The following is a 24,090-nucleotide window of genomic DNA, read 5'->3' as shown; positions in this document are numbered from 1 at the left end:
GCTTGCCTCGGCAGCCGGGGGAAGACGTGTGTCGTGCAAGCTTTCCACCTGATGCGTTATATTTAGCAAAGCTGAAATACACCCGCCACGTCGGCGGACGGCTCCTGTAGCCAAAGTCCAGAAAAACAAACTAAACTCATTTTTACGCGTATTAAAACCCAAACCGGACCCTGGCAGGTTATACACCTCCCCTTTCCCGGGCAGCGCTGCCTCTCTCCGGGCAAACACCTCTCCGAACGGCGGGTTTGGGTCTATTCCTGCCATTTGCGCCTCTTCTTGATTGAGTTAATAGAAATAATTGCACCTGGATTGTAACAGCATTTGCGTCAAGGGGAAAAGCCGCCCCACAGCTTCACCCCGTAAAGCACCGGCCCGCGGCCCGGGGGGTCTGGCCGTGCCCAGCTCCTGCCCCGGGCACGGTTTTGGCCCCGGCGGGGCTGCCCGGGGGCTGGAACTGGCCATTGAGCTCTTGAGGAATTTGGGGGCCCATCCTTCTCCCCCCAGCCCTTTACAGCCCCTCGTCCCCATGAAAATCAAAAGAACAAGGCGAAGGAGAGGGCTCTAAGCTCCGGCACAGCGGGACTGGGTTTAAATCCAGGGAAGATTAACCCTTTGCCGAGCGGGCAAAGCTGCGGGCCCCGAGGGAGGGGAGCCCGGAATGTGCGGGGACCGCTGCGGTGGCACCTTGCTGGGCCGGGGGCGGCGGCGGGGCTCGGGGGGAACCCGGCCGGGTTGGGGCGGCAGGCGGGAGCGCTGCGGCGGCGGAGCCCCGGGGATGCTGCAGCCTGCCCCCGGGGGGGGTCCCGCCCTGGGGGGACGCGGCAGGACACGGTTGCCGTTGCGGGGAGGTGGGAGATCCACCCCGGCCCCTTCCACCCGTGGGCACGATTCCCAGCCCTTCTCACCCTCCTCTGGGACACGCGAGGGGGATGCGGGTTTGGGGACCGGGCTGGAGGCTGCAGCCGGGCGAGCTCTGGGGGCGCGAACCCCCTTCCCCGTGCCTGGAGACCCTCCTCGGGATCTGGGGGACCGCAGCGCCGGCGCCTCCCGGGGCCGCCGGTACCGAGCAGCCGGGCCGGGGCTGCAGGGGAGAGCGGGGAGCCGCGGCGGCTCGGACCCGTCGAGGGAGCCCCGGCCCGTTCCCGGGGGGCGGCGGGGGCCGAACGCTGCCCAGCGGCGGGGGCTGGAGCCGTCGGGGCCGCCGATTTCGTTGTGGTGCCCAGCGGCCCCGAAGCGCCGCGTTTCACCCCCAAAACGAGCGCGGGGGCCGGGAAGGGAGCGGGCCCGGGCCCGAGGGTGCGTCCCGTCCGCGGGCATCGGCAAGGGTATTTCTGCCCGTTTCGCTGCTTTTTCGTCCTTCCCGGGGGCAGGTGCCCGGGTTTGGGTTTGCCAGGGCAGGGGACTGCGGGGGGCTGAACCGATGCGTGTATGTGTGTGTATGTGTATGTGTGTGTGTGTATATGTGTGTGTGTGTGTGTGTGTGTGTGCATGCGTGTGCATGTGTGCTCGCCGTGTCCCTCCCTCCAGCCACCCCACCCCCGGGGAGGGGAGGGAAGGAGGGGAGGGGGGGGGCTCCGACGGCTCGCCTCGCTCCGGCAGCCCCAGTCTCTCCGCCAACGTCAGGGAGGTCATTAATAACCAATTAGGAGGGTCAATGAAGCTCATATATAGCCGGGCGGGAGCCGCCGAGCGGCACGGAGCCCGGCCCGCCGCCCGCGCCCCGCCGCGCCCGGCCCGCCCGCCCCCATGATGGGCTCGGTGCTGCCCGCCGAGGCGCTGGTGCTCAAGCCCGGGCTGAAGCCGCAGGGGCTCTCGCTGGCCGAGGTGATCACCTCCGACATCCTGCACAGCTTCCTCTACGGCCGCTGGCGGAACGTCCTGGGCGAGCAGCTCTTCGAGGAGAAGAGCAGCCCCAAGACCGCCTTCACGGCCGAGGTCCTGGCTCAGTCCTTCTCCGGAGGTGAGTGCCCCCCCCCTCCCCGGACACCCCCCCCCCGGCCCCGGGACCGGCTCCCGGCGGCCCGCGCTCCCCAAGCGTGTAATAGCAGTTGACTGGGGTCTAAGAAGGGCTTTAAATTCATTTGGTTAACTTGGGCTTGACCTGAGAAAGTTCCCACTTAAACCGCGGGCTGGGCGGGGGCCGGGGGGGCCGGGGGCGCCCCGCATTCAGCCGCCCGGGACAATGTCTTTTCTCTCGCCCCGGCATCGCCGGGGCGTCCCGGCTCCCTTTTCCCCCTCTCGGATTTCTGTTCCTCTCTTAATTTACCATGAAGGCTAATTCCATTTCCATTCACGATATGTCAACCATCTCATCTCCCCATTTTGTAAGAGGAATTCCTGGGCCCTTTTAAACAAGCCCTTGCGCCATTCAGGCACAATGTACCGCTACAGCATTCCTAAAGGACTAATGAATTTAGAATTAGCAATTTCTTTCTAGTTGAGTTTAATGAATGCAGATCACTTTAACAGCATGACAAATTGCTGGATGGGCCGAAATAGACACCATTTAACCTCCTTTCTCAGCCCCGCTCCCTCGCCCAGCCCGGGCTGCTTTTCCCAGGTACCTCCTCAGTGCCCGGGGGGGACCTTGTACCGCTCTGTAGGAGCCCGGGTGGGCGTTTAAAAGGCTCAGACCCGGGATCTGGGCTGGGAGCGGGGAGGGGTCCCCGCTGCCCCCCTCCCCGGCACCCCCGCGGCTGGTCCCTTTTCCGAGCCCTGTCCCCCGCCCGCAGAGGTGCAGAAGCTGTCCAGCCTGGTGCTGCCGTCGGAAGTGATCATCGCCCAGAGCTCCATCCCCGGGGAAGGGCTCGGCATCTTCTCCAAGACCTGGATCAAGGCTGGCACCGAGATGGGACCCTTCACGGGCAGGGTCATCTCGCCCGAGCATGTGGACCTGTGCAAGAACAACAACCTCATGTGGGAGGTAACGACCCATTCCCCCGTACCCCCAGCCCCGACTGGCCTGGGGAGAGGTAGAGATGGGGTGCTGGGGCCTGGGGCCTTTGTCCAGCCTCCCCGTGCCTCAGTTTCCCCGTTCATGCAAAGATCTGGCTTCCTCCAGGGCAGGCGGGGTTGGGAGACCCTTGGGGCAGGACAAGGGCCAGGCTTCTTCAGCCTTTCGGGGTGCAGCCAGCTCTCGGAAGAGCCCTGGAACGCTGCCGCTTGTGTCCAAGGCAGCAGGATCACACCCGGTCCTGCCCTTCCTTCCCCGTCGTGGTCAAACAGCTGGCTGGCAGCTGCCCGCGCCGGGCACAGCGGCAGGAACCAGCTCTGCCCTGTCCCCCGCTTTGTCCCAGCCCTGGCGCAGTTAACCCCGAGGGAAGCCGTGGGGTTGGGGGGATCTGAGCTGCCACGACATCGCGCATTAATGCCCAGCTAGTAGAGGGGTTTTCCCCCCCTTTTCTTATATTTTTTTTTTGTTTCACTGAGTGTCAGACTTGCACTTCTTAATTATTATTATAATTTTACGCCTAATAGAAACTTGCCTCATTTTTCTTGCCACCCTGCAAAGCGTCTTCCTCCAAGGGCTGGGTCTGGCAGGCGCTTTCCCCTCCACCCAGGGGTGCTCCTGCGAGAAGCTGCGGGGTGCTGAGTAGCCCCTTCGGGGTGAACTGCCTGTGGGGCTCTGCTGAGAGGGAGACTGAGGCCGGGAGCTGGGTTATCCGGGTGGGCACAGGCTGATGGGGCCAGCCATGCCCGCCCAGCAAGCACAGGGCACCCTTCAGCCCCGCTGCGGATGCTCCGGCACCATGAAGGGTTCGGGCACCTTCCAGCTGCTGGTAGGGTCTCAGCCCCGAAACCGCGCTGGCCTTGAGCTCGGCCCTGGCTGGGGACTTCACCCAGGAGGTGGAGGGGCTCAGTCCGCTGTGGGCAGCATCGCTACCAACTGCTCTCCCCGCCTCCCAGGTCTTCAATGAAGATGGCACGGTGCGGTACTTCATTGATGCCAGTCAGGAGGACCACCGCAGCTGGATGACCTACATCAAATGTGCACGGAATGAGCAGGAGCAGAACCTGGAGGTGGTCCAGATTGGGAACAGCATCTTCTACAAGGCCATTGAGGTAAGCAGGGCCAGAAGGCATCTGGGGTGGCCGCAGGAGGGGAGCAGGGTGCTGGGACCCCCGACCCCGCAGACCCTTCCTTGTTCTTTGGGCTGTTGCTGGGGCATATGTGGGAGCACAGGGCAGCTCTGCCATCCCTGGCACCAGACCCCCTCCCCAGACAGGTAGGCACCATGAGGAATGGCTATTGCACGGGCTTCAGGGAGCAGCAAAGGGCCCTTCTCTTCTCTGTCCCCTTTCCGTGGGATCATGGGGTGATGTGTGCTGAGCAGAGGGAGAGCAAACGCTGTCCAAGATGGTTTTGGGATGTAAAGCATAAGAGCTGCAATCCTGGCCCAGGCAGGGCTTCGGGTAGGAGCAGGGGTTTGGTGGTCTCTTGAAAAATGGGGTTTTGTGCACAACCTGCTTCTCTGTAGCAGAGGGAGGTTTGGGGGTTTCCATGAAACGCGGGTGCTGAGTGCAGGTGCTGCGCCTGACCCTGCACTGCTTTTATCTGGGGGTCGCAAGCAGCTCCGGCTGTAAACGGAGCATGAGAGGAGGATGGGGGCTGCAGGAGCCAGGCAGGGAGCTGCAGAGCGGGCGGGATGCAGGTCGGTACAGCCGTGCCTCGGGCTCTCTGCAGTGGGGCTGTGGGGAAGGGACTCATCCTGCCCATGTGCTGCTGTATGAAGTGCTGGTGGGTGCTGGCCTGGTGGGGCAGCGGGGGCAGGCGCTGGGTCCCAGGGATGTCCCAGGGCACAGGCTGCAGTGCTGTGGGGTAAAAGCTGGAGGCACCCACAGCTCCCCACGGGAGATGCTGGGGGGGGGGTGGGTGTCTGGATCCCCAGCGTTATTGATGCCATGTGCGTACAAGTCACACAGTACCAGAGGTGTGACAGTGGGGACCAGCCTTGCTTGTGTACAGTGTCCCCACAACCCGATGCTGTTGCAGGTGGAGGAAGGTGGGTAGCTCAGGGAGGTTTCCCTGTGCAGCTGCTTCGGCTTAGAATCACGGAGGGACCATGTCCAGTTCCACCCCAGAGCAGCACTGTGGGACTGTCCCTCTCCAGTACCGGGGCCCGAGTGTCACCCGCTCAGGAGCACAGGCTCCCGCGCTGCCCGCAGCTGGGAGAGGGTCTCAGCTGGGGAAGGGGTGAGCGCTGGCTGCTCCATGGGTGGGGGCAGCTCCCCAGGTCTGCCTGAGCCCTGCGCTGGCTGACGGAGGGGCAGATGCTCACATGCTCCATGGCACAGGACCGTGGCCTAATCCTGCATTGATCCAGCATCAGGGCTGGGTTTGGGATTGCCGCAGTGGGATGGGAAAGGCAAGTGGGTGGGTAAGAAGAGAGCAGGTTATTTTCTTCTGCAGCGGGAGAGTCCCATGTGCCTCTTGGGGCTCTGCTGCCTTTCCCCGTGCAGCGCTGCAAGCAAGAGCCCCGAGCACCTCTGTGCTGCTCTCCCCATCCTGGATGCTCATCTGTAGGCTTCAGCTGCACCCAGTTTTAAGATCTGATATTCCTATGGGCAGCTGTGCCTGTTGTGACAGCAGCTGAATTGTTTTTTATTACTGTTCCTACATTATGCAAATAAGTAAAATGATCCCGGGTAGCCGTGGTGGAATTAGGAATTCTCACACCTTGTGCATGCATGGACGATGGGGCAGGTAAGCCAATATTTGGGGAGGTGCCTGTAGAGGTCCCATATAGTCGTGGTCAATCTGCAGGCTTGCTCCTGGGGCCGTAGCAATGAGCACCGGAGCAGGATGAATTTAGTTCCCTTGGCACAAGCAGCAAAGTTGAAAAGTTGAGAACGCTGAATCCCGAGTGACAGGGAGGTAAAAGTGGGGATGAAGGGTGCCTGCTGTTATGCTGCAGTGTGCTCCCCGGGCACAGCAGGCACCCGGCAGTGTTCCTGCTGCTGCCGCCACCGGGTCGACATGGGTCCCTCCGCACCGGGAGGAGCAGAAGGGGCCAGGGCTTTCAGTGTGAGGGTGCAAGGAAGGGAAACATGGAGTGTGCGAGGAGCTGGGTCACAACTGGGCACTACAGGTCGAGGATCTGCATCATTCATGGGCTCCCCGTTCCCACCTGTGTAACATGCCTGCAGGCACACGTGCGTGCACACACACATGCAGTCCTAAACCGATTGCTTATTCGGACTCATTGGAGTTTGTGCACCCAACAAGAAAAGGAAAAGCAAGAGAGGATTTGCCTTTTGTGGTTCTCTCTCTGCGCTAGGGATTAATGAGCAGAGTCACAGACACACAAACACAGCATCCTGCACTGGAGCGAGCTCCCCCCTCATCACCCACCCCTCCTGCCCTGTCACCTCCCTCACCACAAACCCTGGACTGGGGGTGCAGCACCAGCCCTGGACCAGCTGGACCAGCTCTGTCTCGGGCAGGGTACGCCAACACCAACTGAACGTAGGGGTGCCCGCTCTCACCAGCAGTCTGCCGTCACCCTCCACCCCTACCAGCTGGGGGGCCCCTCCACACAGCCTGCTGCACCCCCTCCCCGGCAGGCACCGTGAGCTGCCTGGCCCGTCGCTCTGCCTACCTCTGCTGTGCCATAACCCCAGCACGGTATTTCTTAGGATGCCTTTCCAACCTACCCACCACAAAATCAGATTTACTGGGTGCCTCTTTCGATATTTGCCTTACATATTTTCATGTGTTTTGCCCGTTTCTGCCCTTACTTGCTAGTTTGTTTTTCCTGTCTTCCTCAGCAATTCCAAGTTGCTGCTGCTGGAAAATCAAGCGAGGACAGTGAGTTTTGGACTTTGATCTAAAGGCCGCAAGATTCCTGGGGGGCAATTTAAATTGCTTTGCGGTGTATGCACATGAGTGCTCACCCACTGCTGGCACAGGCACACCAGCTCCAGCAGAATAAAACATGCACACACACACGTATGCACGCATGCAATGTATTTTATCCTTTCTATTTGCTTGTATTAAAAGAACTCATTTTCTGTTAAGAGAAAATGACAGCAAGAAACAGAGCTGATTTGGGACGCAAAATGACACCAGCTTCCCTTGCCTCCCAAATTCCTGCTCTACAGCCCCAGTGAGGTCTTTATGCAGCTGGACACTTAAACATATGAAGTCAAATTTCCACTGCTTTCAGCTGCTTAAAATTAGGCACATTTTCAGTACTCGGATGATCTAGCTTATGGTCTGTGTTTCATGTGGATGATGCTTTTCTTGGACTACCCTGCGTATGGAAAGCCATCCTCTGAAATGTAGGACTTTCCCATTTGTAAATTAGGTTCTTAACACTTAGGGACCTGCAAGGGGGAAAAAATGTGTGTTTCTTAATACAGTGATGTTGTCGGTGTTGCCTGAACTGGTTGGAGAACATCTGTCTTCCCGGCCACGGCTGCTTCCCACAGGGAGGCTTGAGCGGCGTTACCTGGCTGCTCACTTGGGCTGCTCTGGCAGTGTCGGGACATAACGGGAATAACAAGGGAAGGAGAAATGCTATCGTTTCAGGAAAATGGGAACATGGGTGGTGCAAAAGCCCTTCCCTGGCCCTATAGATCTCCTTGGGCTGTTGTAGGCGTTGCGGCTTTGGTGTGGGATGTAAGCAGCATCTTGCCCCTGAGCCACACTCTCCTATAGCAGCCCCCGAGCTTCCCTCCAATCCCTGGGCTGGTGAGCCCTTTGCTGGCGCTTCTGCATTTCCCCCTTCTTAAATAAGCCCCAGCAGGGTCGAGTGGGTGATGCTGCCTGTGCCCTGCAGCAGGAGGGTGCTGCTGGCTCTGTCCAGGGCCAAAAGGCTCCGCAGGAGCACTGAGCCAGGGCATGTCACGGCTCCCTGCTTTGGTCTCTGTCACTTGTGCCTTGCTGTAGTCTGTGGGTCCACAAATGGCTTATTTCTCTGTGTGCCACCATGTCCTCCTCTCCCCAAGCTGCAGAAACCTCTGGGTTCTTTACTCCAGAGACCCCAGCTCCATCCCTGTGCTCTGTAGCTGGTTATTTGTTTGTGGTGGTGTTTGTGGCCTGGCCTGGGGAGAGCCCGGTGCAGGTTTGTGCCAGTGGTGGATGGTGCTGAGCTGTGCCGTCGCCTCCAGTGCTGCAGCCTGGGCCGTGGCATGCCTGCCCGCGGCGTGCTGGGGACAGCTGGCAGGTCCCAGACGGCAGCAGGGTCTCGCAGGACGTGGGGTATAGCCAGGGTAGGTGTGAAGCAACCAGCTGAGGATGCATGGGGAGCCATTCATCACCCCGCTTGACACCGCTCTCTCTATCTCTCTTTCTAGATGATTCCTCCGGATCAAGAGCTGCTGGTCTGGTACGGGAACTCCCATAACACCTTCCTGGGCATCCCAGGTGTGCCAGGGCTGGAAGAGGAGCAAAAGAAGAGCAAACATGGTAGGTAACATCGGAAACAGCCATGAGCGCAGCATCCCCCCCCCCCGTTCTCTGTTCACCCTGCCCGCAGGTCTGAGGCCATGGGGTGGGGATGGGGCAGGGACATGCCAGGCAATACGTCAGATCCCCCAGCTCCCTGGGGACAAACATAGGGACTGTGAGACAGATCCTTACAGCTTGAGCAGGTCCCCAGTGGCCCGGGGGGGTTGCCTCCAGGCTGATTTCCCCGTGGCTATTGCTAGTGTGGTGGCCAGCAGCTGCTGCCCGACTCAGCCAGGCAGGGAGGAGCACGGCAGGTGTGTAAGCAGGAGGAAGGCAGCCCCAGCGTACTGTGAAACGCCGAGTGGGTGCAGCTGCCTACAACCCTTCTCTGCATTTAACAGATCTTCCCCAAGTCACCATCACAGGAGGCTTTTCTCTCCTCGGGTTTTTGCTTTCTGCTAGTCTTGGTGGTTTCAAGACGCTCCTCTGCAGGCAGGCAGCGGAGCTCTTGGGCACTTTGGGGGGATGCTGCGTTTGGAGCTGGATTCCGTCTGTGCTCCCCAGCCCCACTCCCCGCTCTGAGAGCGCTGGGTCGGAGCCCAGCAGAGCAGGGGAGAAATTGGGACCCCTGCAGGGACAGCGTGCTGCTGCTGAAGAGCCTGGGCTGTGTGCTGGGGGTTGCTGTGCTCACCCCTCCAGGTCTGCTGGCAGCCCAGGGAGGGGAAAAGTGCTTTTTGTGCCCATCTGTAGGGGAGGCAGGTCGGCTTGAGTGTTCCCCCTTACCTAAATTTGGGTGAGCCCCTTCCCAAAGCCCTAAGTGCCAGCCTGTGACCCCACCCTGCCTGGGATGGGGGTCTCCACGAGCAGGCACCCCCGGTGGGCATGGAGCCAGCGAGGGGGCACAGAGCGGCTGTTTAGGGCAGCCAGCACCTTGGGGGTTTGGGGAGGGGGTGAGCTGCTGTGCTGGAGGGCAGTGCCTGACTGTCCCCTGCTGTCCCCAGAGGACTTCCACGCGGTGGAGACAGGGGCCAGCACGACCGGGCGCATGCGCTGCGTCATCTGCCACCGCGGCTTCAACTCCCGCAGCAACCTGCGCTCCCACATGCGCATCCACACCCTGGACAAGCCCTTCGTGTGCCGCTTCTGCAACCGCCGCTTCAGCCAGTCCTCTACCCTCCGCAACCACGTCCGCTTGCACACCGGCGAGCGTCCCTACAAGTGCCAGGTTTGCCAAAGTGCCTACTCCCAGCTCGCCGGGCTGCGGGCACACCAGAAAAGCGCCCGCCATCGGCCCCCCAACGCCTCCCTGCAGGCTCACTCGCCAGCCCTGCCCGTGCCCCATCCTGCATCCCTGGCCCATCACATCCCCACCATGGTGCTGTGAAGCCCTGGCGCGGCAGCGGGTCTTCGGACAGCAAAGACTGGCGCTGAGACATGCAGTGAACGGGGTGGGGGGCAGAGCTGGGCAGAGACAGGGCTGCCTTGTGTGTTGAGGGGGGGTGCCGTTCTGTTTTTGGAGCATCGCCGTTTGCATGGGGTTTGGCAGGGGCAGGCTGTTCGGTGAGCAAGGGGACCCCCCCCCGGCTCTGCAAGCTGCTGGCGCAGCGGCACCGTGCGGGATCCTCCCCTGGGAGATGTGGGGTGGGGTGGGCTGCTGGTCCCTGGGGGTGGCAGGGGGGAGAGGGGGAAAAGGACACAGCAGGATGTCCTGCGTGGATTTGCTGGTGCGCTGGGGGAGGGCTGGGGCAGCCTAAAAGCTGGGCCTTGATGAGTCACACCTGGGTTTTACAGATAATTTGATGGAAAGAAAAGCTGTTCTTATCCTTCTTCCTCTGCTCCAGCGAGTGCCCAGCAGACACGTGCCCCATTGACAGGCTGGCACAGCCCCGTTGCAGCCCCCCCATCCATGCCTGGTTACCCCAGGGGCAGCCTTGGGCCTGGTGGCCCTTTCCAAGGGACACGTTTCCCTCCTCGGGAGCCCCGATTTAGCAAACAGTTGCATTTTCCCCCCACCCGAACCCCCTCGCCTGCCTTCCTGCAGCCCGAGTCGTGCTTTGGGGTTTGCAGCCCCCTCTGAGCGGTGCCGTGGGCAGGGGGACAGGCCCCCTGCCGGGGGACACCCCCAGCACGACGTGCTAGCTGGAAGCACCCATCCACAGGCCGGTTTTTTGGGGGACCCTGTGCTCTGCCGGGCTGTGTGTGCCTGCTCCAGCCGTGGGAGCAGCGCTCCCCGTAGCCGTGAGGGAACATTTCAGCTGTTACTTCTACCGTCCTCTGGGGACAGAGAAAACCCGTCCTCGGGCCAGCTCTGTCCCCAAGGACAACTCTAAGCGCCCTCTGGAGTCCTGCCACGTGCGAGAGAGAGCAGGGCTGTGTATCATAAAGCTTGAAAGAAGGTATTCTAATATTAATTATAAGTCTAAGATGTATAAAGTTCTCACAAACTGTTTTACTTCCAGAAAGAAAAAAAACAAACAACCTGTCACTTTAACTTTGTAAATATTTATGTAAACATTATTTACAAAACTTTGATATTATATATTATTTGATTGTATATGTACACAGTGTAAATACATTTGTACCTCTCTTGTATTCTAAATAAAAATTACTTGGAACATTTATCATTTAGAAGACGGATAGCATGGAGAGCTTTATTTTGTTCCATGCCAGGGGAAGGACGTAGCGGTTGGGAGGACTGATGTTTTAAAGCAGGACAGTAATAGGTGAATAAGGAGATGTAGCATTGCCTGTTGGACCGAACAGTGCAGCTGGGAAGAGGAAAGGTCAGCTCTGGGCCACAGAAGCTCCTTTACAGGTCTGAAAGAAAAGGGGTGTGCGTTGGCTAACTACAGAACCGGGGGTATTAGCCGGTCTGGTACCTCCCTGCCTCCATGTGCACAGTCTATTTGAAACAACAGCTGTTGATATCCTTTGGTATCTTCCATGAATTAACGGTCATATTTCAGCTGTGATGGGCTACAGGTGCAAGTCTTGTTTGAAAGAGTGATGCTTGATTGTGGTCCTGAGGATGCTGAAGGACGTTCCTAGCTTCCTTTTCCTTGGTGTTTTCCCACCAGCTCCAAGAGCCTAACTGGTGTTTGAATTAAACGACTAAAACTTCCACACAACGTGCTATTTACCATTGGAACAGCTTTGCCAAGGAAAGGGGTAAATTCCCAGCCCCTCTGAGATGTTCCAGCCAGGCCTGGGCGCCCTCCTCCCTGCAGCCCCCCTGGTGCGGGGGGGGGGGGGGCACCCCCCGAGCCCACCTGCCCCCTCCGAACGGGGTTCAAGGATGACCTTCAGATGGGGGGCACAACCAGGGGGCTCCCCTAGAAACTGGGGGTGTTGCTTCCCGCCAGGCCAGCCGCCCCCTGGGGCCGCCCTTCAGCCGGGGGTGTCGGCCGAGGCGGGGTGCTGGGGCCCGGCGAGCCCCCGGCTGGCGGCGCAAGGGGGGGCCTGGCTGGCTGGCTCTCCGCTCGGTGCCGCTGCCTGCCCCAGGGGCTGCAGGCGCCCTGCCCTCACCAAACATGACCCCTCTCTCCCTAAGGTTCCCAACGCAGCGAAGCCCACGACCGCTCTTACTGCCAGGAACCAAAATGGCGACCCTGAGGCCTCACGGCCGCCCTCACTCAACATGGCGGCGCCGGCGCCTCAGGCTCCTTCTCGCCAGCAGTTAACATGGCGGGCGGAAGGCGTGTGCGGATGGGGGCGCCGGCGCTGCGCCGCCCGCACTCAAGATGGCCGCCATCACCATGCGGCTGCCGGTGGTCCGGCGGGCGGTGGGGCCGACCGCGCCTCGGGGCGGCGAGAAGCACCTGGTGGCACCGGGGGACACGATCACCACGGACACGGGCTACATGAGGTGGGGGCGGCGGCGGAGGGGAGGCGGCGGGGTGGGGGGCGCGGGCCGGCCTCGGGCTCTCCTCAGGCGGCCGCTCTCTCCGCAGGGGCCACGGCACCTACGTGGAGGAGGAGAAGCTCATCGCCTCGGTGGCCGGCGCCGTGGAGCGTGTCAACAAGCTGGTGTGCGTCAGGGCGCTGAAGGCCCGGTGAGCTCCGGGGGCGGGCGGGCGCCGGGCCGGGCCCCTTCCCGGGGGGGCGCTGCCGCCTGACGGGCTGCTCTGTCCCAGGTACAACGGCGAAGTCGGCGACATCGTGGTCGGGAGGATTACGGAGGTAAAGCTCGGTTGTTCCCGGTGTGCCGTGGGGGAGGTGGAGGGGTGGCCCGCTGGGCGGCCGGCCACCAGCTGGCGGGCCTTGGGCCCGTCCCGAGCGCTTCTGCCATTCCCCAGACCACATCAAATCCACACATGGCGTGAGCGTGCGGGTTTTGAGCGGCACAGCGCGGCCTCCTGCGGCTCGGCTGGCTGCCGGGCTTCCTGCTGCGCTGAAGAGCTCCCGTTCCGTTTTTCAGTGTGTCTCAAGAGATTATTTTTCTTCCCCAGGTTCAGCAGAAGCGGTGGAAGGTGGAAACGAATTCCAGGCTAGATTCGGTCCTGCTGCTGTCGTCTGTGAATTTGCCTGGCGGGGAACTGGTGAGCGTAGTTCACGCAGAGCGGTGCCAGAGCCCCATCTCCTGCTTCCATGGCAGAAGCTGAGGCACCGGGCAGCTCTGGTGCCCTTCCCGCAGTTGGCACAAGGGTGGTGTTGGGTTTTGTGAGTGGGCCTGTTGTGCTTCTTTAACTCTCAGTGTTTTTAGACATAAACACATTAGCAATCTTAGGTATGCTAGTCGGCTTGACTTTCCTTCGGTGACCTGCTTGTGTTTTGTGTGACATCCAAAGGTACCCCCCGCAGCGCAGCTGTTAATTGAAATTGTTTTCTCATTCCGAGCGACATGTAACTCTTCGTGCACTGTGCTTTTCAGAGGAGGAGATCAGCAGAAGATGAGCTTGCGATGAGGGACTACCTGCAGGAAGGGGACCTCATCAGTGTATCCTTCCATTGCTTGTGCTCAAAGAGAAGAGCCAAGAGCACGGGGAGAGCAGCCGGACCTCGGCTAGCCTGGCTGGCAGCGAGAGCTCTGCTGGGGCACCAGCGGCTGTTGGCACTGGGCAACACCAGGAACCTTGTTTCCTTAAGTGGCACTGACAGGCAGAGGTCCAGTCTGTATTTTCTGATGGCGCTGTATCACTGCACACCCGCAGTCTGAAATATGGGAAGGTAGGTTGTTCAAAAGCACTCGATCTTGGTCTAATTCTGCTCCAGTTGCCTTGTATAAGGCTTTTTGGAGGGATTTTTTAAGAAAAAAGCACTGGAGTAGAGCAGGATGTTGCTGTAACCCATTCCTGCAGGTTAGAAAGAATCTTAGCTCCTACATGGGAGCACCGAGCAGTTTCCCCAGAGCAGAGGAAATGCCCTTGACTTTCCCTTTGTGCTGCTGCTCTCCCTGTCCACAATTACAACCTGCGAGTCCGCTTTTCCTCACTAGCCGCTTGGGAATTAAACCCTGGGGAGAAAAATTCTCTGACTCAAACTTCATCACTCCTCTTTTGCAGGCCATTGCCCCTGTGACTTGTTTCTCTCTCCAGGGTTCTATTTTAGGCTTTACACAGTTGGCATTTATCTCTGGTTTTGTGCATTGAAATAAGCCAAGGGGCCACTGGAGCGTAGGCTGCAGTTTGGGATTACCAGACCAAGGGTATTAGCACTTAAAAGATGAAAGCGAAGTGTGCTTATTGCACAAAGGATGAAGGACAGTGATTGGATTAAGAGGGAAAGTGTTCTGCTAAATTGGGCCTCTCGCTCCTCATTTTTCTGCAGGGATGGTTGATGTGTAGTTACGATCAAGATATTATTAGCATTTGTGCTAAGCACTTAGGGTATTCTTCATCTTCGAAGGACTGCACAGGCATTAGCTAATCCTCCCAGCACTCCCAGAAGCAGGCAGATTTTATATTCACTGTTTCACGGGGAAAAGGTGTTTAAATTGACTCATTCCTAGGCCAGGCATGGAGTGCATGTCGGTGACTTCTTGTTATCTGTTTCTATCTGTGTGTCTCACATATGAGTCATGGTCTCCTCTTCAGCTTGCCCAGGGTGTGCTCGTTCAGGTCTCACCCTCCCTTGTGAAACGCCAGAAGACTCACTTCCATGACTTGCCCTGTGGTGCATCTGTGATCCTTGGCAACAATGGTTTCATCTGGATCCACCCAACGCTGGAGCATAAAGATGAGGAGGCAGGGGGCTTCACCACCAACTTGGAGGTGAGGGTTCAGGGAAGATGAACCTTCTCCCAGTGATGTTTTTTTTCAGTCTAACGGTCAGAGGTATATGAATAACCTGAGACTTTCAAGATGTCAGGTTCATGGCAAAGCTTTTTTACAGTAGGCTTGCATTACTTCCCTGTGTATTCATGTCGTTTACCTCTGTCTTTCCTCAGCCTGTTCCCTTGTCTGACCGGGAGGTGATCTCAAGGCTCCGAAACTGCATCGTGGCTCTAGTTAATCAGAAACTGATGCTCTTTGACACCAGCATCCTGTATTGCTATGAAGCATCCCTTCCTCATCAGGTACAGAAACCAGTAGCATTTAGTCTATTCCGCACCATGGGGAGGGAATGGAAAGGCTGCATCAGTTGCTGCTGCAGGCAGTAAGTTAGGCGGTAGGGCTTCCTTTTGGCTTTCCAAAGCATCCTGTAGTAAGTGACAGTATGAACTTGCCCCCTTCTGCATAACATAAATTGCCTTGCGCGTTTTCAGGGATAGTTTGAAGGGTTCTGCCTCTGGCAAAGTCCAACTATTCCTGTATTGACATAGGTCCATCTTTTGATAGATGTGTATCCCTTGCTGGGATTACGGACCCTCTGTGATCCGTGTGAAAACAGTGTTAAATTTGGGATTGTGTGAGGGTACAGTGCACTTTAAGAACAAAGAAGCAAGTGTCACGTATTGTATAGAGACCGGTCTTCTGTTTGTATCCACATCCTGCACTGCTGGAAGGCTCCTTCAATTTGACCTCTTGCTGTATAGCTTTTCCCTGATTTCTGCCAGTGCCATTGCTGGCAGTTCTCTTCTCGGAAACGGCTAACATCTGAATTATCTTCTGCTTTCATTCACAGTGGCAGCCTGCTCAGCTAGATGGGATGTTCTTTTCAAGTGTACTTCTTTTTCAGTCATCTCTCCACTTCCCATATATGGGTGTGTGTCCTTCAGGAAAGACTGGGTGTTGTCAGTAGCACCTCCTTTGATTTCTTATGGTCTCTGTAAGAACTGCTAACTCTGACAGAGTTGACTTCGCTTTGGACCCTCTGCCATAGTCTTTTTTGACCACAGCCCTCTAAACTCACTGCTCATTGCTGTGTGTCAGGGATCCTTGTCCCCACGGAGTGTGCAGTAGTAGTTGCTTTTTTGGTGCCAATGTTTCTCTCCTTTCCACTCCAGATCAAGGACATTCTCAAACCAGAGGTGGAGGAGGAGATCGTTCTGGAAACCCGACAGAGGCTGCTGGATCTGGAGGGATAGGGCACCTGGCCAGAAGCAGTCATTTGAAGTCTCAACATGGCAGCTCTTGATTCTCAGTATTTTTTTTTTCCGGTGTTCTAGTCCCCAACATTCATTCCACACTTCAGAAACCATGAAGATTCCTCATTTAACTCCTAGGATACCTCCTGAGCCCTATTCGTACAATAGTACTTAAGTACAATAGGCTTTTAGTGCAGCAGCCTGAAAAATTGATATCTGACCTTTATGAAGATGCAGCTGCAACTGGGACATACCTGATAGCACTCGTTGCTGTGTCTTGTGCCCCTGAACTTCATGCAGAATGATAGAGAGGAAGGAACATGCTTTGTTATGTTTCTCTCTTCCGCCCCGCCCCCCCCCCCCCCCCCCCCCCCCCCAAAGGCTCTCTAAATGGGTTTGATTTCCCTTTACCATGATACAGATCTGTCACTGTCCTCTCACGGAGAGCTCGTTTTTAAGACTGCAGATCACAGGTATGAGTCTTTAGAGAACAGGAGTACCCACACCCTTGGCTAACCATGTTTTGGGTCAGGCTGTTTGTGGCTTAATATCTCAAGGGTATGAGATGGTGTGTGGCATGATGTGGCTGTCCACATGTGCCGGGAGCCATGGGCAAGCAGTGTCTTACTAGTCTGTGCATCCTGCTGGTAGCTTTTTTTATGCCTGATGTGGTGAGCTCTTCCTCTGAGGAGGCTCCAATATTTTATATGAAATACTGTACATTTCAATAAATTTTTTGAAAGAGATGAGTCATTCGGGAGCGTGTACATTAGCTTGTCTTTCTCCAGAATTAATTGGGTCTAGCTTGAGAGCTACAGTTGGCTCAAGCTTCCTTGTGCCGGGACGCTCAGAATGGTTGCAATGTCCTGTTTCAACCGTTGCTGTTCATCCCATTCAAGCAGGACTTGACCCTCCTCTTCAGTATATCTTCCGTGCAGAGTTTCTCTGTGAGTAGATTGCTTGGCATTGTTCACAGTGGCTCTCTTAACATTGCTTTCCTGCAGGATCCCACAGAGAGGTGAATCATGCAGCAGCTGTGTCTGGGAGATGACGGGGAGCCCAGTATGACACTGGGTGAAGATCAGTAGCTAGAGATGGGCATGCTGAGCCAGGTGTTGGCCGTCAGTCACTTGTCTTCTCTGTGCAGAATGGATGTGACGCTTCCCTTAGAGCATCCTCTCAGATCTCTGTTGCTGTATTAGAGCTGTTTGTGTTACATATGTATTGCATATAGATACTGTATTTGTGTTGTGTTAGAGCTGCTTGCATCACAGTGCTGTAACTCCTGAAAAGGATGAAAAAACAAAATGTCTACCCTGACTGTCCCTGAATCTAATTCTAACGTTGAAAATTCTCATGCTTGCCCCAGGGAAAAGGAAAAATTATTTGCTTAATTTTTCCTGGGAACTAGAAATGCCCTTTGTAGTTTTTCACCTAGTTCGGACTGCTCTGCCTGAGGCCGGAGTAAGCACTAGGTGGCAGCTTCGGATCGTGTCTGTAGCAGTGACCTTCTCCAGCAGCTCTGCCTCACTGCCCTGCAAAATAGCAAAGACTGGATGTCTGCCACCAGTGCTGCTACCTAAATACTAGAGCATTATGGAGCTCAGTGGCTAAGGACAAGCAAGGACATGGGTAATCTGTTCAGCTGCTGTGCAACCCAAACTTCTGCCTGTGCTGCCTCTCCGAAATCGTACTTAACTTCTTGGGGATAGGGGTGGAGTTCTCCACATAAGACCTGGGAATTGTTATTTTGGAGTTTTACGAGGATTCCCTAATAAGTCTTGCAACAATCGCATTCTCAAGATGACCTGGGAAATCTGAAAGTGAACGCTTGATGGTGACACTTCAGGTGTGTGCGTGAGGCTGGTAGCAGCATTATCCAAATCTGTGTGGACAGGAGCAGTGCAAAAAGGCTAAAAGCTTTAGCAGCCTCTGCAGCTTTTGATTAGAAAAGTACCTCTTTTTTCCATACCCAATTGCTGTAGTTTAGCAGATGTTTATCTTACTACCATATGGGGAGATTCAGGGATTTCTGCTGTAAGCCTTCTAGGTATAAACAGATTGGGGACATAAACAACGAGATAAAAGTATCTGATGTCCACTTTTCTTAAAGCATTTCTGAAGACTTTCTGAAGACTGATGGAGAAGTCTGTAGCTAATCCAGTAGATCTCTGCATCCCTGCCACTTGGATTTAAACAACTCTTCTGTCAGTTAAAGGGCAAAGGGGTGAAGAGACTGTACTTCACTACCACCCAGAGAGACTTGATATCTAGAAATGGTTCTGCTGAACTGGTACACAACTGCAAAGTGCTTCTCTGTCCTCAAGCAATGTCTCTGCACGCATCTTAACAGGTCAGAAGGGGGCTGGGGGGGTGTATATTAGGCTCTTGAAAGTGCTGTTGGTAATGTGGTGTAAATGTGTTGGGGAAGTATGCTCTGGAGGTGGTTAATTTAGAGTTGGATTGTGCTCATGGGTACCAAGCATGAGCTGTCAGACCTGCAAGGTGAGACAGTGCCAGGTTCTCATAACACAGATCTTGGGAAAAGGGTGCTGGTGTCTCTGTAGCAGGCTGTGTGGGCTGCACAGCTGAGTTGTTACATAATTTTTTTCCCTTTTCCTCTTCTTGTAATTTGTTTGTGGGGTCCCCCCACCCCTCTACATAGCAGTCTTTAAAACTGTGGTCTATTTCCAGGCTTCTTATTCTAGCCCTCTCTGCCCGTTGTGAACCTTTGTTGGTTATTTATGCTCAATAAATGAGTATACAACCTGAAAAACAATGAGCTCAAGATCTGCACTGCTTCAGCTCTGAGCTTTCAGATTCTTCCTGCATGCTGCAACATTCCTGATATTTTGGTCTTCGGGATACTTTAAATGGGGGAGAGTATGTGACTCATCCAGTTCCCATGCTCCTGAATACCTGGCACTTTTGTTTTTAAGCCTAAGAACAAGAGCACCAGCTGGGAAGGTTTCGTTATGGATGCGGGGGACGACGACGACGACACACCCCCCAAAAGTCCCAGTATTTTCCTCTCTGCTGTGCTTCGCAAATTCAGCCAGCGTTGCGCCAAGCCCAGACCTGAGGTCTGTAACAAGGCTTCGCTGGCAGTTCCTGCAACACCATCAAGCACAGCTTTGGAAGCCGTCAGGTAACAAGGGATGACAGTGACAAACTTGCATGAGGAGGGAGAAGCTTCCTGAGCAGTTTTAAAGGTGTCTAAGAAAGGTTCTGGGCCATTTAGTGCTGATTTGGCTGAATCCTTGTGATTTTTCTCTCTCTTGACAAATAGCGAGGGCCACCAGTGCTCATCCATCTCAAAAGCAACTGGGTGTGCTTCTGGAGCTCATGGTTTCCACATGGAGGGGCTTCAAGTATCACTGTTCAGTCATGATCCATTATATGGCAAAGGACTTCTCCCCACTGCCCAGCAGAGATGGGTGTGCAGTTGGATGGGGTCTGGCGTCTGTCTTAGCAAACAGGGAAAGCTCCAGCATTTCAGGTAGGTGGGGAAGCTGGGGTCCCTTTTTCCGTAGGCAGGTCCACACAAGAAGATGGGCAGGCAATCAAAAAAATGCCTTTGAGAGGGGAAGTGCTTGAGATGTAAAGGAGGACTCCAGCAAAACCAGTGCCCTCTTGAATTCTTGAAATAGTCTGTGGGATTTTGCTAGGCAGCTTCTAAGCAGAAAAGGTGAAAAGGAAGAAACTGTGGCTTCTTTGGTTTAAGAATAAAACCATAATTGAAAGCAGGGTGGGAAAAACTTAGGAAGTGTTCATTTTTATATGGGGAACTAAAATGCTCACGCAGCCATTAGAACAGCTTAGACCAATCTGATTTTTTTGGTCACCAGCGTCTTGACAGCGTGGAGCCTGTTTGTAAACCACTGCAGCACCTGCCTGTGCTGCTTACTTCAGGGTTAATACATGGCACAGACGAGCTTGCAAGTGGAGCTAGTAAACAGTTCCCTTGCTGTTGGCTAGCGCTGCCTGCAGAAACGAGAACACAAAATCACTCGTCTGTAGAAAAAATTTTCCTATTTCTTGGCACCAGTGTTTGATGCATGTACTAATATGAAGAATGGCAACCCTTCCCTTTACTCCCAGTAATAACCATTGGGATTTAAAATTTGTGCTAATGGGTTATTAATCCAATGACTGCTGCTTATTACGTTACTGTATCATCCGCATACAGTTTTGCTGTTCTGTTGAGGTGACTGGTGAAAATACAAAGCTGTGAGCAGACCCTAGAAGATATTGAAGCCCCACTGAGATTATAGGCAGTCTTGAAATGGTTGTTTCAGATTCCTGAGAACCGCTAATTAGTATGCTAAGGTTTATTATTTGGTAAAGAGGTTGAAGCTTTAAGATATTGTTATGGAGGAAGTGTCACCGGAGCTGTTTGTTTTAACAACCCACACTTAATGGAAGATAAACGGAGAAGGTACTGGAAGTTCTTGTATGAAATATATGGGACATACACAGGCCACATTCAAAGCTTGATTGAAAGAAGCAGTCTGTAGATTTTGTAATTTATTCTGTATTCACACAATCTTTCTGACTTCTCTAATTTAAATTTCTGAATTCACTGGGCAACTTCAAGTTTGTTAATGTGAGACAATCACGTTCACAAAAAATGGCAGCAGGGTAGGGGACACAACACAATGCCCTTCAGGAAGGAAAAGAGTGCCGATAATCTTGCTATGATATTTGGGAGTGACCAGCTGGCCCATCTGCCTGTGTATAGCCTCAGATTAACTACAGCACTGCTTTGGGAAACGCTTTTGGAGCAACTCTTGAGTAGAAAGAGGTTGGGGGCTGCTGGCAAAGAACCCGCCCTACTTTGGTGCTTATGATTGCCAAGCAGCAGCAGGAATGACTGACTGTTGACCTGAATGATAAATTCACACCAAAAAAAAAATAAAAAGTATGTTCATCTGCATAGATCTCAGGTGAGGCAGGGAGAAGCATATATACAATACAGCCTGTATTGTCCAGAACACAAGTCCTACTTACCTGCAATTACCTTTGTGTATTTTGGTCAAGGTCTTCTGAGAAATGCAGACCTGTGGTGGTCTTCTGGAGTTCACTCTGCTTCAGCCTTGCTGAGGTAGGAGAGATTATCCAGGATGCTCTAGTCAGACCCAGAAGGGAATAATTTTTTCAGTAAAGGATAGTTGGTACTGGTTTTTGTAACAGATTTCTCTCAGGCTGCTTGGCCTGGGTTGACAGGCAGCTTTGTTTCTTCAGTTTCCTTCAATCCACAAGAACTGAGCAGGGAGTTAGATCACTGCAGTGAGAAGCTGATCTCCATTACTGAGATAAACCTGGAGAAACTCTGCTCAGAGTTCAAGAGATGTGACCCTGCATTTGTCTCGGCATGTTGTACCAGAATTTCTCCTGCATGCATGTAGCACAGCCAGCCTCAGTACCTGCAGTTTGAGTCACTGATAGATAAATGCAATAGAAATGGTTTTGGGATCAGTCTCCTGGCTAAGAATTAGGAATGTAGGAACAGACTGGCATAGCGGAGGTGGAGAATCCCATAGGGCCATACGAAGTACTACATTTCACATGCTATTGTTGGAAGATGAAAAATACACGCCTGCCTGGGACCTTGAGTATGGTGTAGGAGACATGAGTATGTTTGGATTTGTCACAAGGGAGGAGTCGGTATAAACAAGATGCTCTGTGTCCAGATGGTTACCCTGAGCAGGAGGCTACTGCACAAAATTGCATTTGTGTGTTCTCCCGTTGTTGAGCGGGAGCAACCAAGGACCTTTGACCAAAACATGCTGACCTCAAGCGGCTGCCGCAACCTTCTTTATTCCCAAGGTGAACTGGAGAAACTGAAGGTCTGCAGCATCGCCGTCTGTGCTCTTTAGCTCAGGGAACGCTCGTGCTGCACATCTAAGGGCACTATAGCGCAGGCTGAAGAACTTAGGGGTTGAACTTCTTTTTTGTACCAAACTGTGCATGAAAGTAGATGAATAATATATTTTAATTGTTACATTCATTGGCCTCTATGGCTGTTTTTGGCATCAAGTTCTGCATATGCTCTGGCAGCATTAATAAGGAAGCAAAGTCCTTTGTGCAAGCAGGGTGGCTGATCCCCGGTTGTGGAAAAGCTGATGGTTGTGCGCACAGCTGACCCAGCACAGATCTCTTCTTCCCTGTCCATCTCCGCAAGGAATCCAGGGTCCAGAGCTGGGCAGGGGCCCGAGGCCTGCGGGCAGGAGGAATTCCTGGCTGGCTTGAGGGCCGGTGAGCTCTCGTAGCCAGATCTAGGGGAAAACACCTTGGGTGGCCCTTGCTTGGGGGGTTTTGCTAAGAGCTTTCTGAGCCCTCCGCTAGCATTTGCTTGTGTGTTATACCAGGAAAGCCCTCCTCCACCTGTTATTTCTACCATCTTCCCCTTCATCCCGCTCCCCTGCTGGCCCCCTTCAAGTTCCCTCATCTACCCCTTTGTGCCCTCTCCATCCATGTCACCTTCCCCCAGCCCCCTTCATGCCATCCCCATTTCCCTCATGGCTTCACCCTGGAGCCACCTCGGTGTCCCCCAGCCCCCGGTTCCCTCATCCTCCCCCGTTCCCCTCATGGCTCCCCTCGCCCTCTCCTTCACCCCTCGGCCCCCCCGGCCCTGCTCCGTCCCTCACTCCCCTCAGGGTTCCCCCTCACGGCCCCCGCCGCCGCGGCGCCCCCTCCCCGCCCCGCAGGCTCCCGCAATGGCGGCGGGCCGGGCGCGGGAGCGGGCAGCGGCCGGGCCGGCGGGAGGCGGGGGCGGCGGAGGAGGAGGGGCCGGAAGGGGATGTGACCGCCCGCCCGCCGGCCGGGGACGGGGCTGCGCCGCGCCGGGGGTTCCGGGATCTCCCTCGCCGCCTGCAGCCGCCCCCCGCCAGTCTCGCTCCGCACCGCGGGTGCCCCCGGCGGCAGCTCCCGGGGTCCCCCCCCAGCCCCGTCGTGCGGCCCTTCGTCCCCCTCCCCCTGCCAGGCCTGGCGGGGTCCCCCCGGGGCGTGCGGCCGCCCGGCCCCGCCGCCCTCCGCCCGGCCCCCTCCGTGCGTCCCGCCGCGGCCGGCCCGGGCTCGGCCCCGCTCCCGCTGCCCGCCCGGGCCCTGCCCGCCGCCGGCCTCCCCCGCGGGGATGCGGCCGGCCCGGTCACCCCCGCCTGACCTCCTCTGGCAGCTGTGCAGGAACCGGCCTCCCGGAGCGCGTTCCCGGCCCCGCGGCCCGGCCGCGGCCCCCGGCTCGCCCTGAGGCGGCAGCAGGCCGGCAGCGCCGCCACCTGCGCCGGCCCGGCGGCCCCCGCGCTGCTTCGACGCCACCATGGCCCGCCGGGCCCCGCCGGCCCGCCTCGCCCCCGCCGGCCCGCGGCTGAGGTAGCGGCGGTGCGGGCGGCCAGGCCTGCGATGGAAGAAGGCGAGGCGCTGTGAGGCCGGACCCCGGGACCCCCGGCCCGTCCCCTCCCCAAGGAGCCCGTGGGGCCTGCGAGGCCCAGAGCCGCCTCCGCTTCGCCTCGCCAGCTGACATGCTTTCGGCATCCTTGATCCTGCTAGACTTCAACAATACTTGAAGCCAAATACGTGTCTCTTTGGCCTTTGCTAACTCAATGCTATGCAAAAGAAAAGGAGGAGAAAAAAAAAAGAAACCTTGACACTGGTTGCAGTGGGAATGGCTGTTTCCTGCCCTGGGTGAGCCTACATGTGGTTTCTTGCTTGTGAGATGAACTAATTCTCCTTTACTCGGTGGAAGACGTGCTACGTATGGCAACTTGAACCTTCGGTAACGGTTGGTCGTTTCTAAGCAGTTGGAACTTTTAATTGCTTTTTTGCATAAAGTCAGCTAAGAGCCTTGCTGCTGTCTTAAAAGCACTGGAGGAATCTACGCTTGTCTTAATTCTTCGCCTCAAGTGACTTTATCACGCAGTGAGCATAACCAGTGCACCAGCCTAAAACACGTTCTCCTTCAAAGCTCCTTCCCAACCTGGAAGATCAGTGATCGCAGACTTCATCAAAAACTTCTCGTCCTGGGAAAGGCTGCCCATCCTTACTTTATGGGGCAGCAGCCTGGAAAAGTTCTTGGGGACCAAAGGAGGCCAAGTCTGCCTGCCCTGCACTTTATCAAAGGAGCAGGGAAGAAGGAGTCATCGAGGCATGGGGGCCCACACTGCAACGTCTTTGTTGAACATGGTAAGAGGTTTCTGTTGGTGTTTCTTGTGGTTTAAATTTATTTGCCGAGGTA

The 24,090-nt window shown here is 55.7% G+C and overlaps 3 protein-coding genes across 4 annotated transcripts in view; all 3 read left to right on the top strand.

Moving 5' to 3' along the window:
* Positions 1–1,702: 1,702 nt before the first annotated feature.
* Positions 1,703–10,030, top strand: PRDM12 (PR/SET domain 12). The gene is made up of 5 exons (XM_037400371.1): positions 1,703–1,960; positions 2,733–2,923; positions 3,907–4,062; positions 8,299–8,410; positions 9,394–10,030. Exons 1-5 carry the CDS (start codon positions 1,747–1,749, stop codon positions 9,774–9,776), a joined length of 1,056 nt encoding a protein of 351 aa, XP_037256268.1. The 5' UTR covers positions 1,703–1,746; the 3' UTR covers positions 9,777–10,030.
* Positions 10,031–11,925: 1,895 nt separating this feature from the next.
* On the top strand, positions 11,926–16,220 carry EXOSC2 (exosome component 2). 2 transcript variants are annotated; one of them, XM_037400441.1, is made up of 9 exons: positions 11,926–12,257; positions 12,343–12,444; positions 12,526–12,571; positions 12,841–12,930; positions 13,263–13,328; positions 13,490–13,558; positions 14,407–14,601; positions 14,778–14,906; positions 15,777–16,220. In XM_037400441.1, exons 1-9 carry the CDS (start codon positions 12,133–12,135, stop codon positions 15,855–15,857), a joined length of 903 nt encoding a protein of 300 aa, XP_037256338.1. In that variant the 5' UTR covers positions 11,926–12,132; the 3' UTR covers positions 15,858–16,220. The 2 variants fall into 2 exon arrangements, with proteins under 2 accessions (XP_037256338.1, XP_037256339.1); XM_037400442.1 differs by having other exon boundaries at positions 12,089–12,257; positions 14,425–14,601.
* Positions 16,221–22,933: 6,713 nt separating this feature from the next.
* Positions 22,934–24,090, top strand: part of ABL1 (ABL proto-oncogene 1, non-receptor tyrosine kinase) — an 83,381-nt gene continuing 82,224 nt past the window's right edge. The window contains exon 1 of the mRNA XM_037400087.1: positions 22,934–24,038. Within this exon, the coding sequence (XP_037255984.1) occupies positions 23,903–24,038 (136 nt within the window). The 5' untranslated portion in view covers positions 22,934–23,902. The remainder of the gene's footprint in view (positions 24,039–24,090) is intronic.

The sequence above is a fragment of the Falco rusticolus genome, chromosome 9 (assembly GCF_015220075.1).
Source record: "Falco rusticolus isolate bFalRus1 chromosome 9, bFalRus1.pri, whole genome shotgun sequence".
NCBI classification, from domain to species: domain Eukaryota; kingdom Metazoa; phylum Chordata; class Aves; order Falconiformes; family Falconidae; genus Falco; species Falco rusticolus.
This window is presented reverse-complemented; position numbering and strand designations above follow the sequence as displayed.

Excerpts from the sequence above, each read along its gene's own strand:
- PRDM12 (XM_037400371.1), top strand. The coding sequence starts at position 1,747 with ATGATGGGCTCGGTGCTGCCCGCCGAGGCGCTGGTGCTCAAGCCCGGG. Across the intron at positions 1,961-2,732 it reads GGCTCAGTCCTTCTCCGGAG|AGGTGCAGAAGCTGTCCAGC; the intron begins GTGAGTGCCCCC and ends CCCCGCCCGCAG. Across the intron at positions 4,063-8,298 it reads TCTTCTACAAGGCCATTGAG|ATGATTCCTCCGGATCAAGA; the intron begins GTAAGCAGGGCC and ends CTCTCTTTCTAG.
- EXOSC2 (XM_037400441.1), top strand. The coding sequence starts at position 12,133 with ATGGCCGCCATCACCATGCGGCTGCCGGTGGTCCGGCGGGCGGTGGGG. Across the intron at positions 12,572-12,840 it reads TGGTCGGGAGGATTACGGAG|GTTCAGCAGAAGCGGTGGAA; the intron begins GTAAAGCTCGGT and ends TTTCTTCCCCAG. Across the intron at positions 14,602-14,777 it reads GCTTCACCACCAACTTGGAG|CCTGTTCCCTTGTCTGACCG; the intron begins GTGAGGGTTCAG and ends GTCTTTCCTCAG.